This window comes from Xyrauchen texanus, chromosome 41 (assembly GCF_025860055.1).
Source record: "Xyrauchen texanus isolate HMW12.3.18 chromosome 41, RBS_HiC_50CHRs, whole genome shotgun sequence".
NCBI lineage: Eukaryota > Metazoa > Chordata > Actinopteri > Cypriniformes > Catostomidae > Xyrauchen > Xyrauchen texanus.
In genome coordinates, this window is record NC_068316.1 from 11,001,250 (window position 1) to 11,018,419 (window position 17,170).

Below are 17,170 nucleotides of genomic sequence, written 5' to 3' on the forward strand. Positions count from 1 at the left end.
CACAGTTGTTTATCATGAATAGCCGCTTATACTGTATCTCTCTGTTTGAGAGTGAAGGCAGACTTATTAACGTTTGTCTATCAGACAGCTCCAGTCCAAAGTCATATTTCTGTGCTAGTTTGCCTTAGATAACTAAAATGCGAAAGCCATGATTCTCCTGTTGAATAAAGCCATTTTTAATGGTAAAACAAAGATTGTTTCATCTCGGTTGAAGCACTGAAATGATTTGTCCTCTGTGAGTCCCCATAAACCTACAGCCAGACACTGAAGAATGAGAAAACGTATCAAAACACTTCATCTTTACCTTTCATCTGCTGTATCGGGACAAATATGTTGCTATGGCTGTGATGTTGTTTTGCTCTGCCCAGGGTGTGAAATGTTGGTCCTCTGGAGACTGACAGTATTTTCCCACTTTGTGAAAATTCAGGGTCTGAAAGAGGTTTTCCAAGAATTTCTTATTTGTGAACATTCCAAACGAACCCTAAAAGCGAACTGAAGCTCATTAAAATTAACCGACTTTAGACCAGCTCAAGAGGTGGCCTGAGTCTGACGTTATTTTTAAAAGTAATTTTTCTTTCCAAATATTTTTATATATATTTTATATATTTATACACACACACACACACACACTTTTAAAGTCAGAAACAGTGTGAATGCAAATTAGAACTGGATTCAACTCTTTTTGTGGGGGGGGCCAAGTTTGATTCTTGTAAAAAAGGATTCAAGTGTGAAAACTCCGATTTTAAAAGACAGTTCCTCTTCACACTATAGTCTCTCTGCTTTTCGTTTTTATTTATTTAGGCATTTCTCAAAGCTTTTCTGCCTCATTAAAAATTCATTCAAACTGCTCAACTGTTGCTATGCGGCACCAGAAGGGTCTGAGGATGTTGGCAGCAGTTCCTACAAACAGAATTGATATAAAATACCTCTGAATTCAATTAAATTCTGGCTCCTGTTGTTGTGACAATTAACACGGCTTCCAGCAGTAATTATCTTGTTGTTTTCATGTTAAGAGCTGTTCTGTTCAGAGCAGAGTGGACAAAGCATGTGGCTGTCCTTTTCTCTTGTGTTTTAAATAGAGCTGTCAGAATTGTTGTTAATCAAGATTAAGAAAAATGTACGCGTTAAACTTTTTAAATTAATCGAATGAGTAACGCATTGACCGTTAATACAGCATAAACACTGGTGTGAAGGACGTAACCTTTGTGATGTGTCCACCTGGAGTCATTATACTGACGCACATGCCACAGTGCTATAGCCGTTCTACCAAGATGAGACTACAAGCCTAGCATAAAACAGCATAATGCGGCAGTCCCATAGACATTCTATGAGCTGTACTTTCGTAGCACTATACTTGACCGTTACGCTCTCTCCTATAATAGAGCCACGGAGGTTTTTATATCAGTAAATAAAATAATTTCTGAAAGCGCTTCCCTGTCAGTGATAAAATGAAGGAGAAAGGAGCTTTTAGTGCTATTTGACATACAAAACAAGCCCAGATGGGACTTGTGATATTAATCAAGTATTTTTCAGCCTTTGTAAGTGTGTTTATTTGCAAGCACTTTTCTTGGTGAGTTCAAAGCGGCACACGGCACTGGCGTTGCTGGCGCAAATCATGAACACAGCTTCACGATTGCTGTAACAAAGCGGATAGCCACAGTCTACCATCAGATTAATATTGTGGAGGATGAGAGTTTAAGGGAGTTAATGCCCATTGCAGTGAATATGCAGCCTATGTGGGGACTAGTTCTTTCAATTAGTCAAACTCCCACTTAGGTGTTAATTGGTGCTTTTCCATCTTTATATTCTGGAATGCTTTGTTTGAAAAAAATCAAGCATTATATTGCTACATATTGTTATGTTTTCTTTCCTAAAATGGAAATAAATTACTTTTAACAAGAACAATATATAGTGTCCAGCACTTTTAAAATCTGCGATTAATCGCGATCAACGACAAAATTTAATCGCGAAAAATTTTTTTTGCTGACTGACAGCACTAGTTTTAAACTGTTGATTGTTTTAATTATTGTCTTATTTGTCATTCCTAACTATATTACTTTATTCTCATTGCTTTTTCAGGGTAAAAAGAACAGCATTTTCCGTGAGTATTACGTTGGACATCAGCGACACTGCAAGGTCATGAGGTTGTGCCCTGCTGTCGGGTACACATTTCGCGTGGCAGCACTAAATGACATCGGCACCAGGTTTGTGAATTTGTTTGTACATGTCACGTACTAAAATATACAATGGATATACTCAGAAAAGCTTTTCATTGCCAGTATGTGTGAGGTACCAGAATTTACCTTAAATTTGTTATATTACCCCAGTGTGCAACATGCATTAAAATTAATATTCTGGTTTCAATACAAATTAAGCTCAATCAACAGTGTTTGTGGCATAATATTGATTACCACAATTTTTTATCCCCTTTTCTCCCAATATGGAATGCCCAATTCCCACTACTTAGTAGGTCCTCATGGTGGCGTGGTTACTCACCTCAATCCGATTGGCGAAGTACAAGTCTCAGTTGCCTCTGCTTCTGAGACAGTCAATCCGCACATCTTATCACGTGGCTCGTTGTGCGTGACACCACGGAGACTCACAGTATGTAGAGGCTCATTCTATTCTCTGCGATCCATGCAGAACTTTCCACGTGCCCCGCTGAGAGCGAGAACCCCTAATCGCGACCACCCGGAGGTTACCCCATGTAACTCTACCTTCCCTAGCAACAGGGCCAATTTGGTTTCTAAGTAGACCTGGCTGGAGTCACTCAGCACGCCCTGGATTCAAACTCACAACTTCAGGTGTGATAGTCAGCGTCAATACTTGCTGAGCTACACAGGTCCCCTCTTCCTGCTTCTTCTAATTCTTCTGTTAAAATGTGTTTATTATTTGTGCCGTAAAGTTGTTAAAATCGTCATTTTAGGGATAAAGCATTACGTCGTCATGGCAACGAAGTTGTAAAATTGTATACAACTTTACACAAAAAAGGTTAGTAAGTGATTTTATAACACTAAAATCATATTAAGACACATATTGTTTACGACTTGTGGCTATACTTTGGAAACAGTAAGTATTTTAACGTTCATGCAATGGCCCCATTTACTTCAGTTATAAGTGCCTTACTGTAATTCAGATTTTTGCTTTTTTTAAAGAAAGGAGGGATGAGTCAGAATTAAATTCTATGGTAATCAATATTATGCCACAAATGCTGTTGATTGAACTTGTATTGAGCCCGACACTGCTACAATAAATACAGTGGTACCTTATGCATTACAATATACAGTAGACATAATATTATGGTTTTGGAAATTTGCTATGCTGGTAATACCATGTTTCTTGATCATGGCATATCTAAAATGACAATGGTAGTACCATCTATTCCCTGTCAAAAAGCTACACTGTGATGCTGCGCTGATTTAGCACTTTGGGAACAATTTTAGGTGTGACCAGCTTTGAATATGTGCGCAACACGTCAATGAAATTGACCAGAATTTATAGCCTCTGCTGGTGACATCATTGGGTGCACCTGCAGCAGGGCTATAAATAGATGCGTCACAGGTGCATCATCAGATATTGTGTCTTCAGATATTTTGTCTTCACATTCTGTGTGTGTTGTGCTTCTTGACTGTCAGAACTTTCTACTTTCCTCTGTTAGGAGTTAGAAATGTTAGGCAGTGCGCAGAAACCTTTCTCTTTTCTTAAAAAAAAAAAAAAAAAAAGAACTGATAAACAAAGCAAGCGGTTTGTGTTCCATGTTTATGCTCTATGGCTGAAACGTACACACACCAATTTTGTTTTGTGTTTGGGGGAAGAGCATGCTGCTCTTGCGTTGGAGCGGGGGCGGGTGCGAGCATTGCGATTTGTTTACAGTCAAAATACTTTCACTCGTCTCACTTACTTCCAAGAGCCAGCGCCCACTCTTTCATCGTGGGGCTCTCGCATAGATCGGGCTGAGGAGCGAGAGACGAGTCCATCCCTATCGCTCGCTTTCTCCCCAGCTGATCCTTCTCGTGAGCCTGAAGCGTGCTTCGGCGCCTCTTCGGTTCATGAGGGGGATGCTGAACCTCTGAACATTCCACACACAATAATAAAGCGGCTGAGGAATTACTCGAAGGTTCTAGTTTGACCCCCCCAAATGCTCCAAACTAGAAGACAGATTTCTGTCTGGTGCCCAAAAAAAAAGGAAGGGAACGCTATATCAGTCCCTTCCTTTCTTTGATGACCTCCATGATGAACTCTCTCATTCATGGAGGAAACCTTATACTTCCCGTGTCTTCGTGCCCTCGACGTCGACATATTCAACTATCGTGGGTGCCGAGGCACGGGGGTATTCAGTGATGCCGCCGGTAGAAGAGACACTTGTGGGTTATCGCTCGCCTGGCTCAGCATCATCACTAAAGAGACCCACTCTCCCCACAAAGCCATGCAGGTCAACCTCCATTACTTCTCTAAAAATAATTGAGGATCTACAGTGTCTCTCTGTCTTGTCAGCCTGCTTAGATTTTGCCCCAGGAATGGCTAAAGCAATTTTGCAGCCTCATCCTGACTACCTGCCTAAGGTTCCTTTCTCGACAGTACATCCGGTCACTCTCAAAGCCTTCTGCTCCCCGCCGTTTACAATGCCGGAACAGGAAAGATTTCTCGGACTTTGTCCAGTCCATGCCCTTCAGACTTATCACCGCACTAGCCAGTAGCGTAAGTCAGGGCAACTATCTATTTGCCATGGGGGCCGCAACAAGGGGGCGGCAGCCACCAAGCAGACTATGTCGCATTGGGTGAGGGATGCTATTGCCCTGGCCTACGAGGCGCGCGGTCAAGCTTCGCAAGTAGGTATCAGGGCTCACTCTACCAGAGGGTCATCTCCTCTAAAGCCTTGGCTAGAGGTCTCCCTCTGCAGCATGTTTGTGATATGGCAGGCTTGTCCTCTCTGCACACATACATAAGATTTTATAGTTTGGATGTTCATGCCACTCCGGGCTCTTACAGTGAGGAAAATAAGTATTTGAACACCCTGCTATTTTGCAAGTTCTCCCACTTCGAAATCATGGAGGGGTCTGAAATTGTCATCGTAGGTGCATGTCCACTGTGAGAGACATAATCTAAAAAAAAAAATCCAGAAATCAGAATGTATGATTTTTTAACTATTTATTTGTATGATACAGCTGCAAATAAGTATTTGAACACCTGAGAAAATCAATGTTAATATTTGGTACAGTAGCCTTTGTTTGCAATTACAGAGGTCAAACGTTTCCTGTAGTTTTTCACCAGGTTTGCACACACTGCTGGAGGGATTTTGGCCCAATCCTCCACACAGATCTTCTCTAGATCAGTCAGGTTTCTGGGCTGTTGCTGAGAAACACGGAGTTTGAGCTCCCTCCAAAGATTCTCTATTGGGTTTAGGTCTGGAGACTGGCTAGGCCAAGCCAGAACCTTGATATGCTTCTTACAGAGCCACTCCTTGGTTATCCTGGCTGTGTGCTTCGGGTCATTGTCATGTTGGAAGACCCAGCCTCGACCCATCTTCAATGCTCTAACTGAGGGAAGGAGGTTGTTCCCCATAATCTCGCAATACATGGCCCCGGTCATCCTCTCCTTAATACAGTGCAGTTGCCCTGTCCCATGTGCAGAAAAACACCCCCAAAGCATGATGCTACCACCCCCATGCTTCACAGTAGGGATGGTGTTCTTGGGATGGTACTCATCATTCTTCTTCCTCCAAACATGGTTAGTGGAATTATGACCAAAAAGTTCTATTTTGGTCTCATCTGACCACATGACTTTCTCCCATGACTCCTCTGGATCATCCAAATGGTCATTGGCAAACTTAAGGCGGGCCTTGACATGTGCTGGTTTAAGCAGGGGAACCTTCCGTGCCATGCATGATTTCAAACCATGACGTCTTAGTGTATTACCAACAGTAACCTTGGAAACGGTGGTCCCAGCTCTTTTCAGGTCATTGACCAGCTCCTCCCATGTAGTTCTGGGCTGATTTCTCACCTTTCTTAGGATCATTGAGACCCCACGAGGTGAGATCTTGCATGGAGCCCCAGTCCGATGGAGATTGACAGTCATGTTTAGCTTCTTCCATTTTCTAATGATTGCTCCAACAGTGGACCTTTTTTCACCAAGCTGCTTGGCAATTTCCCGTAGCCCTTTCCAGCCTTGTGGAGGTGTACAATTTTGTCTCTAGTGTCTTTGGACAGCTCTTTGGTCTTGGCCATGTTAGTAGTTGGATTCTTACTGATTGTATGGGGTGGACAGGTGTCTTTATGCAGCTAACGACCTCACACAGGTGCATCTAATTTAGGATAATAAATGGAGTGGAGGTGGACATTTTAAAGGCAGACTAACAGGTCTTTGAGGGTCAGAATTCTAGCTGATAGACAGGTGTTCAAATACTTATTTGCAGCTGTATCATACAAATAAATAGTTAAAAAAAATCATACATTGTGATTTCTGGATTTTTTTTTTTAGATTATGTCTCTCACAGTGGACATGCACCTACGATGACAATTTCAGACCCCTCCATGATTTCCAAGTGGGAGAACTTGCAAAATAGCAGGGTGTTCAAATACTTATTTTCCTCACTGTATGTCCTTGAGTCAACATCACAAGCTCATGTCTGAGACCTCTCGCACTCTTGTGAGCACAACTGCACAACTGTAAGGGGTCCTGACATCCACAGTACGGCGGCGTGGGTATTCTCGTTCCCAAAGCGCTAAATCAGTGCAGCACTAAAGTGTAGCTTTTTGACAGGGAATGTCTCGGGTTACTTAACTCTAACCCCTGTTCCCTGATAAAAGTGGAACGAGATGCTGCGCTTCATTGCTGCACTGGGATGCCCCAGGACTGCTCTTCAGACAAAATACCTGACGATGCACCTGTGACGCATCTATTTATAGCCCTGCTACAGGTGCACCCAATGATGTCACCAGCAGAGGCTATAAATTCTGGTCAGTTTCATTGACGTGTTGCACACACATTCACAGCTGGTCACACCTAAAATTGTTCACGCTAAATCAGCACACCATCTTGTTTTTATCAGGGAACAGGGGTTACAGTTAAGTAACCCGAGACGATTCCATGAATGTACCATGGTACCACCACAGTGCTTTTTTCTTAAGGGGTGTTTCTGAGGTGTTTGTAAGTAAGGATGAGAGCAGGCTTCACTCAGTGTATATAATGAATTTTAAGAGTGCTGGCCTAAAAGATAACATATAAAATAGACAAAGTGGCCGCACTATGCATATATAGTTTATTTTGCACAGACGCGTTTCGGCGTGTGCCTTCTTCAGTGTGCCTGAGGTGTTTGTGAAATATTGTATTTTGAAATTTTTATTATTTGTAGTAAATCTTGAAGCAATCCTTAGAATCATAACCCCCAGCCTCTGTGCTTTGTGCTGTATGCAAGTAATAGTATTTTGGCCCTGAGGTGTCCTTGTGTTTAACGGTGCATTAAATGAGAAATTTCTCTGAGTAGTACTCCATATGAATAGCAGCACTGCCGTTTCTGTGGGGGGAACACACTGTAATGCGTCTCTGTGATGCTGTATGGTCTTTGAAGTGTGGGAATAAATTAGATTTATTACTGTTTTTACCAATATTCCTCTCTCTCTCTCTGCTCACCTGCAGTGGATTCAGCACAGAAGTTGTCTTCTACACCACAGGAAGTCTTCCACAGACGTCCTTACCGCCACGGCTGGTACTGGCAGGTCCATCTTGGGTTACGCTGGAGTGGACCCGACCAAATAGCTGCAGCGTTGAGGAGGTGGTCACATACACCCTGGAGATGCAAGATGAAACAAAGGTGTTAAAATCCTCCACACATCCCATAATATCCCCAGGCACCTGTGCAGTAGTTATGATGCTATTCTGTTGTCATATTTACAGTTCTTATCATGAACAAATTAATTTGCTAAGTGATGAGGAAATATGCTGGGTTTCCTGCTTATTAGGTGTTTTTATTATTATTATTATTGTTGTTGTTTACTCTGGTTGCTTGTTGGTGAGCTTGTTGCTTGTTAATTACCTTTGCTTTTTGAGTAAATGGAACATTCTGGATTCATGACTAACGCTGAGGCTCCATCCTATATTTTGAAGAGAAAACCATTTCATGTAGCTTCTTTTTTTCTCAAGCTGGTTGTTGTTTATGTTTGTTAATAAAGAGTGGTTGTAGAATCTTAACATTTTGAATCAATTGAAGTCCCAAACTGTCTATACTCCAGTTTTTGACTCAAAATCATAATGTGTTTTGGCAGGGAATGGAGTTTCAGGCAATGTACAGCGGTTTGGAGTTGAACCGGAAGGTGGAGCCTCTTAGAAGAAACTCTCTTTACAGATTTAGGGTGAGTGACATGTTAACCCTGCACCTGTTTTTGTAACATGTGAATTTAAAAAATATATTTTTTTAAACATGTTTAAAATGATATACACTCACACGAGATTGGTTACCCCCTTATTGTCAGACACATTGAGTAACTGACCTTTTTTTTTTTTGCGAGATACTCCGCTCACATCCATATAAGCAAAAAGTCGATGCTTTGAGCAGATTGCTTTATATTATAGATGACTTCCTGCCATTAACACACACAACTGTACACACATGCACAAAACCAGGATGCACATTACTGTTTATCTTGTTTTCTAGAAAAGAACACGTTCTCCAACCACTACACTCCTACATTTCCTCCTTCATTATTCAGGCAATTAGCACTAATCTAATAAACTTTAATTTTGTCATCAGCTCATCTTTAACCTGGAGTTGTTTCTCAAATCCAGCAGTTGTTGTAGGAAGATGTTAATTGATTTCCCATGGTGGTGCGTGTTAAAGGCTTTTAGTTTAATCTCCAAAAGCCATTGAACAAATGTTAGCATTGTCAAGGGAGAAAGTCTGTTACAGTTTATAGCGGATTTATATGTCGCTCCCTGTGATGCTGCAGGAACGCTTGTGCATGTTGTGTCCTCCGTGTCTTGAATGTCCAAATGTCACCTTTGTTATCCAGTTTTGGTGATGTCATCTAAGGTTATTCAGACCACACAAAATCATCTATGGTCATGCCTATGTTCGACATGGAATACTTGTGTACTCTTTACTGTATATTGTGCAGTATATACTGTAAACTACCTATTATCTTTTTAACAGTATATAAACATACTCTAGTATGTAAAACAAAGCTCCACCTTCACCAGAGATCTTCTGAAAATCTCTTCTCATTGTCACCACCTACAGCTCATCACCTGTAGTGGCGAGTGGCGCAGTGCACCAAGCTCTTTGCTCTTGTGTAAGACGACCCCTGACAGACCTGGACCCCCATTGAATCCTGCAGTAAACACAGTCACATATTACAGCTTCTGTGTGACGTGGGGTAGGAAACTCTCTAAATCACCTCTCTATACAGTATATCAAAGTTATGTTATTTTTTATTGCCCATTTATCATTTCATTCTATGTTTAACCACCATTTGTCATTAAATCAGAACCTCCACAAGATGATGGTGGATCTGGAGAGTTGACTTACGTCCTGGAGATATCAGATGAAAATACTGAAGGTATTAGGCTGTTTCATATAGTAAATACATATTATGGCTTATTTTAATGTAATTAAAGCCGTCAAATGTTTACCTTTATTATAAAAATAAGAAATTATATTTAGTAATAAAGTCCCTTAAATGTTTGACTTCTATTAAAAAATAAGAAATTATAGTTTGTATTAAAATCCCTTCAAGTACAAAAAAGAAAAATGTAATTATATACAATTTGTCTGATTTGACATTGTATATCTCTGGGTGTAAATACAGTAGCTCTGAAAAAACTTTTGTTTTGTTCACAATCATGTCACCTGTATGAGTAAATTCTTTAGTTGATCTGACAAATCAATTAAAAGTGGTAGCAAAAATACCAAAATAATTTATCCTAGTGTCCAAAAACATCTCAAAATGTCCAAAAGCCTCTCTAAACAAATAAAACATCATAATTGTACATAAGAACTAATTACACATACAAATACAACAATGACAAAAAGGATACTCTCACTCCAAGGCATGTAGGCATGAGTAATGAGATCTCATTCAGTTCCACTCTGTGTCATTTGAGCCATCATTGAGTCTGTGTCACATACTTGGCACCATCTCCTGGTGGCCATATGTAATTAGAGTGAATGATACTTTCTGCCCATATTTGGATATCTTCCACCTTTGGTTGCAGCGATCTTAATCTTTATATGATTGATTGAGCATTCCATGATGCTGGACAATGTACTACATCATTTCAGATGAAGTCATCTGATCTAGGAAATCTGACATGTTTTTAGCCAAAAAGTACTATGTGCTGTGTGCACATTGAACTTCCTGTGGATTATCTAATAATCTGTGCATCCGATAACATTGTGTGTGGGCTTGTTTTAACAGTAATCCCTTCATCTAAGTAATTATATGTGATATTTTATGTTCCATTTATTTTTCATGAAGTTATAAGCAAAAATCCAACTCGCAAGCAACACCTGTTTACATGTAACGTGTGCCAATGACATATACTTATAATAATTGCTATATTTTTGCCTGTGAGTAAAACAAATTAGCTTGTTGTATTCTACTCTTTTAAGAATCAAAGCAAATCAAACAAAATATGCAAAAAATGTAAATGGTCCTAAAAGTAGGTAGTGATTTCTTGAAGCAAAATATATATTTTTTATTTCTTGCTTTTGGTTTTGGGGTGAAATACGATTTGGACAGGTTCTTCACAGAATTGTGAGGTTCACCCAAACAGACATGTTTATGATTAATCAGTGTATTTGTGTTTAGCAGAGAGGAAGTGGGCGACTCTTTATAGAGGACCAGAAAGGAAACATTTGTGTAATAATCTAAAACCAGCAACATGCTACAACATCAGAGTCAGCAGTGTCACTGTGGGTGGACAAAGCCAGGTAAGAACTGAGCAGAACAGAATTGTGGGTAAAACATTTATATAGTGATGTCCCTGGATGATTCTTGTAATAAGGACTTAAGGTGAGGGACTGGCGTCTGACTCAGTGTATTATGTGTTGACTCTTTGTTGGTCCTGCAGTTCTCTGAAGACTTGACGGTGTGCACTTTGAGCCCACCCCCTGGCCGCTGTCAGCCCCCAAGAAATGTTGGTAAAGTCAAACACAAGGAGCTGAATTTGCAATGGGGTGAGACTCTTACTTTCCTTTTTCTTAATATTATTTCACCAGTTTTCTTTTTTTTCTTAAAGTCACATATGACCAAGCCATTAATCTAAAGAAAAAAACACAATTAATGCATTTTACCAATTTTCACATTCGATTCGACATTTTATTCAGCTCTGTGTTCTGAGTTCTGAACACTGGTTGGAATAAACTGACACACACACCACAAACACATACAACATTGATTCCATGTCAATGATCAAGTGATGGCGAAAGAACCTCATAACTGTATTTTCCGTACAAAACAAACCCAGATGGGACCTGTGAAAAGCTGCATTCACATGACTCACTTGAGTGAGGCATCAGAGTTTCCCTGGCGGCATGTTGCGCTTCCATCTTACCAGACAGCTTCTTACTTCTAATTATTTTACGTGCGCAGTGCCAGCACTCATGGCTTGAATCATGTATGTGGCTTCACAATCATTTTAGCAAAGTGAAAAGCCACGATTGATATTGTGGAGGATGAGGATTTAAGAGATATAATGCCCATTGCACTGAAAACTCAACCTATGGGGACTAGTTCTTTCAATTTGTCAACTTTTCAACTATTGGAAAGTGCTATTTTAGTGCATTTCTATCTTTATATTGTTTTCTTTTGTTTTCCACGAAGGAACTAAATGCATTTTGACAGTAAAAGAAGTATATATAGAGTCAATTTTAAACACTTTCAAAGTCTATGATTAATCACACTTAACTATGAAAAATCATGTGATTAATCGCTATTAATCATTTTAATCAACTGACAGTAGTAGTACAAATATAAGTAGTTTTATAGTCATTTGTAATGATTAATGGAAGAGGGCGTTCACTACTGAATTCCATTTCCATGAGATCAGCATCTTTCCCAATTGGTGAATTTCTTTTCAGAATTATGGGTAGTGTACATAGTTCTTCATTGAGAATATGGCAAATAAGAATAATAAATAAAAAAAAAAGGTTTCGTCAGAAGTATATACGATAGCTTAACAACCTCGTAGCTCATGGTAGGTCTGTGTTTGAAGATTTATACTTTATTGCAAAAAATACATTTCTGTATGAAGATAATAAAAGGGATATTTTCCTTAAGAAATCCTCAAACTGTTGGAAACTGTGGCACTCTATTAAAAGATCTACACTTTGAACATCTTCATGTGCTCTGTTCATACATTTCATCACAACAATTACTGTGTGTTTGTGTGTATGAGGAGAGAGAGAGAGTCTTCACTTGTTTGTTAGCAGTTGTAACTGTTTTTGAGTGAAGATGGACTCCTTTTACTGAACAGCGTCTATAAATAACTGTGAAATAGCAATGCTGATTTCAGCCAGCCACGCTGGTTCTCTTAGCACCACACCGCTCAGATGGCAGGCGTGATCTTCCCTGCATGTTCTCCATCACTGCAATTGATCGGTTCTTTCCAGTAGCCAGTGAGGCTCAGGCTTGTAGAGAGAACATGTTTTGGTTTTGATAGGTTGGCGCCAGACAGATGTCTGAAATCTTCTGAGGTCATCATGACATTTGATCATGAACACTGGACTAATGACTGTGTATTGACTTTTTCCACGTTTAAATGAAAGCTTTCAATTGATTAAAAAATTATTGAATTAATTACAAAATGTTTCTTAATTATATACAATGCAAATATCAATACATAATGAGAAAAGCCTACAAGTTAAGATAATTCAATGATTTGATATCATCGAGATAGCATTATAATTGGCTTTAAAAGTCAATATATTGTGTGCTTTATTGGTAACTCTTTACAATGAGGTTCTACATTAGCTAATGCATTAGGTAGCATTAACTAACAATGAATGATAATTTTTTTAAAGCATTTGTTAATCTTGGTAAAGGTTCATTTATAAATATATTATAGTTCATTGTTCGTTATGTTGAATCATTGTGCATAAGGTATAGCACAAAATTCTCTCTTCCACTCACCCTCATTCTCTATTTCTCCAGATGGTTCTTTGAATGGTGAAGAGAGTGAAGGTGTAGCGTTTAGCTTGGAGATGTGTGCAATGGAAGAGGGATCAGAGCCAGTGGAGGTGTATCATGGATCTAAAACAGAGTGTACTGTGGGAAGTTTGCTCCCTGGCACCACCTACAGGTTCCAAGTTCGTGCTGCCAACAAGACTGGGGTAGGTCACCTTGAATGTATGATCCAACTTTTTGTAAAAGCCAGGATTGCAGACTGATCTGGTGCTTTAATTTCAGAAACTTTGAACCAGGGTCCAAAAGTAACTCTTGCTGAGCCAAATTCACATAAATGTAGCTTTGGTAAATAAATAAAATGTTAGTGACCAGCGGACAGGTGTGCATTAACGCACAGGCTTAAACAGGCTGAAACCCAGGGGCCCACAACTCCTAGGGTGTCCCGAAGTAACGCATCTGAACACACCCATCGGGAGACGCTGTTGTAAACTATGAGATGGTGCATAACTGTGAAAGCCGTCCGTGTAGCGCATGTTCACAGAATAACCGTTGGACGACTGGCAGGGGACTTTGTGGAACGGTAAGCCCATGGGCCCCCGAGGTACCTTAATGCGCCCCTGTCAGTGGACATAAGCTGTGAAAAAGAAGGAAAAAAACACTTAAACTCAATTAAAATATATATATATCTTTGGGCTGGGAGATGGCATTAAAAATCTTTTTTTTAAATACAACGGAATTTCTAGTTATAGACTGTTTAATTAAAGGTATTGTTCACTAAAACATTGTGATGAAGAACTACACTACCCATAATTCTGAATAGAGATTTACCAATTGGAAAAGATGCTGTTCTCATGGAAACGGAATTCTCAGCAAAAAAAGCTCAGCAGTGAACGGCCACTTTCGTGAAGCATTGTGAATCATTCTAAATCTACTTATATTTGTGCTACTACAGTCAGTCATTTTATCGACTCCTGATATCAACATGATATTACATACCTGTGCTGTTGTTACCTGGGAGTTCAGTTGGGCTGTCAAGTGGCATTAACACTTAGCTGAATAAAGAAATCATGAATCATACACTCAACTGTTTAAAAATGTAAAATATTTTATGCATTTGGAATGACATGAGGGTGAGTAAATTAAAACAGAATTTTCCTTTTTGTGTGAGCTATGTCTTTTCACAGGAACAGAAGTATATATTGTCAAATTTAGGCACTTTGAATTCTGCCATTAATTGTGATTAACTATGAAAAATATTCTGTGATAAATTGTGCCTAAATTTGACTATATATATACTTATTTTCATGTGAAAAGGCATAGTTCACCCAAAAGGAAAATTATGTTATAATTTACTCACCTTCATGTTGTTCCAAACCCCTATCGCTTTCTTTTTTTTTCAGAACTTAAAATGGAAAAAAAAAATGTATATCCCAATCCATCCTCTCAATACAATGGCAGTTGATAGTGACTAACTTTATAACTTAAAAGCACCTAAAAGTGTCATAAAAGTGGTACAGGCATCGTATTCCAAGTGTATTCACCTTATTCAGCCCCTCCCCTTTTCCACACTTCGCTCTTCCGATTTTGTCAATGAACTTCCTATTTGTATTGAAGCTACTGAGAAGAGTCGATCAAAATAGATTACATGTGGGAGCACAGAAACAAGAGTTGATGGAGTTAGTATACAGCACCCCTTTACTATGTGAAAAATGCTTGTGAGGTGTTTTTTCTGTCACTGTAAATGTTAGTTTTTAATCGACACACGCAAAGGTAAATTGGACCTGCAGATCACATTCGGACAGCACACATTTGGTACGCTGCACTTTTTCATAATACAAGCGTTTAATTGTTCTGATGAATTTTTTAGGTTTCAACATGTTAATCATTTGTGTTAAAAAGTGTAGCTGACATAAAATTTCCAACAGTGACAGCTAAACATTATTACACATGTACGTTCAACACTATACAGTACAAAGAAATGTGGCTCTTTTGAGTGAATGCTACAGTGCTACAAGTTATTTAACAAAATTACTAAACAGTAAGCAATAATTTAAGTGAACGAACAGGATGGATATTTTAAAGCATATTGTACATGTTTTGTTTTTATACTATTTCAAAAAAATTCTAATTTAGGACATTTGTATCTCAAAAGCAGATGTTATTGTGTCTTCTTCAAATAGAAATAGAGTTATATAAAATACACATTTTGTAACAAGCCTTTTAACATCAGCAAAATAAATTATCTTCTCTCTGCCTCAGCAAATATATCAAGAAGCTAATTCACCTGTCACTAGAGATTACAAACACAGTATAGCTCTCTGGGTTTACCTGCCTCTAAAAAAACTGATTCCCTTCTTATGGTGCAACCTAATCCATTCATCACTCTAGAGACAGACTGCTTTAAAACTGAGTTTCTCTTTCTGTCTCTTTCTTTCTCTCTCTAGTATGGGCCATACTCTGAGTCTGTGGAGATAAGCACTGCAGCTGGACCCCCAGGCCAGTGTAGCCCCCCTGACATCAACATGACGACACATACCTGTGCTGTTGTTACCTGGGAGGTCAGTTGAGGCTGCCAAGAGGCATTAACACTTAGCTGAATAAAGAAATCATGAATCATACACAACTGTTTTTGAAAATTGTCAGAGTGTTTTTCTTCTACACTGAGAGAGTAATCAATTTTCAGCAGCAGCCAGTGGCTTTGGTACTAGTAAAAAGTTTTTGATTTTCGAGAATAGAAACTAAAAGCAGGTACCGATACTTCATCCAACTCCCTCATCCTAAGTACATCATATTACCTTCATCATTCAGCCAGACAATGTTGTAGATTGCATCTCTCCAGTGAAGATAGTGGATTTTGTGCCCACACAATCATTTTCTTTACTAATTACAGCGTTTTTCGATGGTGCAATTATATAGGAAACAAATAATGACTTTTACTTCAATATCCTGCTTCTCAGATTTTTTTTCTAAGAAAAAGATCACATAAATCTCACATCTCCTCCTGAGTTTCAGAAGAGATCTCAAAAATGTCTTAAGCTTGTGATAGACCAATGTAATGGTTGTTTTCGAGTTTTTTTTTAATAAAAATATTCAATTCAAATGTATTTATAATGCACAAATTAAAACAACAGATGTTGACCAAAGCGCTGTACAATACAAAAGTGTAAAATAGCGAGATAATACACGTAGAACACATAAATAATACAAAGCAGATTGATTAAAAGCCAAGATGAAAAAATATGTTTTTAACTTGGTTTTAAAATCATGTATTGTTGATGCCGATCTATTATAGATAGGTAAACCGTTCCACAGTTTAGGGGTAGCTACCGCAAAAGCACGGTCACCTCTTCAATTATGTCCTAAGGACTATCAAGAACTTCTGATCAGACGATCTGATGGATCTATGTGGATTGTGCTTATGTAACAGGTCAGCAATTTAGGAAGGCGCTAGTCCATTTAGGGATTTAAAACCGAAAATAAGTGTTTTATAATCAGTTCTAAATAGAATTGGCAGCCAGTGAAGAGATTGTAGAATAGGAGTAATAAAATCATCAGTCTTGCAAGGAAAGCATTGGTAATTCCTATATAGATGGAATTGCAATAATCCAGGTGAGCAAAAATAAAAGCATGGATATCCTGATTGGTGGTGGTGTAGTGGGCTAAAGCACATAACTGGTAATCAGAAGGTCACTAGTTCGATCCCCACAGCCACCACCATTGTGTCCTTGAGCAAGGCACTTAACTCCAGGTTGCTCCGGGGGAATTGTCCCTGTAATAAGTGCACTGTAATTCGCTTTGGATAAAAGCGTCTGCCAAATACATAAATGTAAATAAAAAAAACATTTTTAACAACTTAATTTATCTGTTTATCGAACTTAAGTGCGCTGTCACAAACAAAGTCTAAACTTTTAACTGACGATTTAAGGAAGGGGGCCAAATGTCCTCAATTAACATTGGTAAAACACAACTATCTCTGTTTTCGAGTCATTGAGGCTAGTTAAAAACTTTTAAAAGTGTTGATTCAGTGCTATGATAAGTTTAAAAACCTTACT

At 38.9% G+C, this 17,170-nt stretch overlaps 1 protein-coding gene across 1 annotated transcript in view; it reads left to right on the forward strand.

Annotated features, from left to right (window-relative positions):
* The window catches only part of LOC127634576 (fibronectin type III domain-containing protein 3B-like), a 53,504-nt gene that overhangs the window by 16,465 nt on the left and 19,869 nt on the right, over positions 1–17,170 (forward strand). The window contains exons 9-17 of the mRNA XM_052114190.1: positions 2,080–2,204; positions 7,636–7,810; positions 8,262–8,348; positions 9,233–9,368; positions 9,480–9,551; positions 10,806–10,924; positions 11,065–11,170; positions 13,146–13,324; positions 15,563–15,676. Of these exons, the coding sequence (XP_051970150.1) occupies positions 2,080–2,204; positions 7,636–7,810; positions 8,262–8,348; positions 9,233–9,368; positions 9,480–9,551; positions 10,806–10,924; positions 11,065–11,170; positions 13,146–13,324; positions 15,563–15,676 (1,113 nt within the window). The remainder of the gene's footprint in view (positions 1–2,079; positions 2,205–7,635; positions 7,811–8,261; positions 8,349–9,232; positions 9,369–9,479; positions 9,552–10,805; positions 10,925–11,064; positions 11,171–13,145; positions 13,325–15,562; positions 15,677–17,170) is intronic.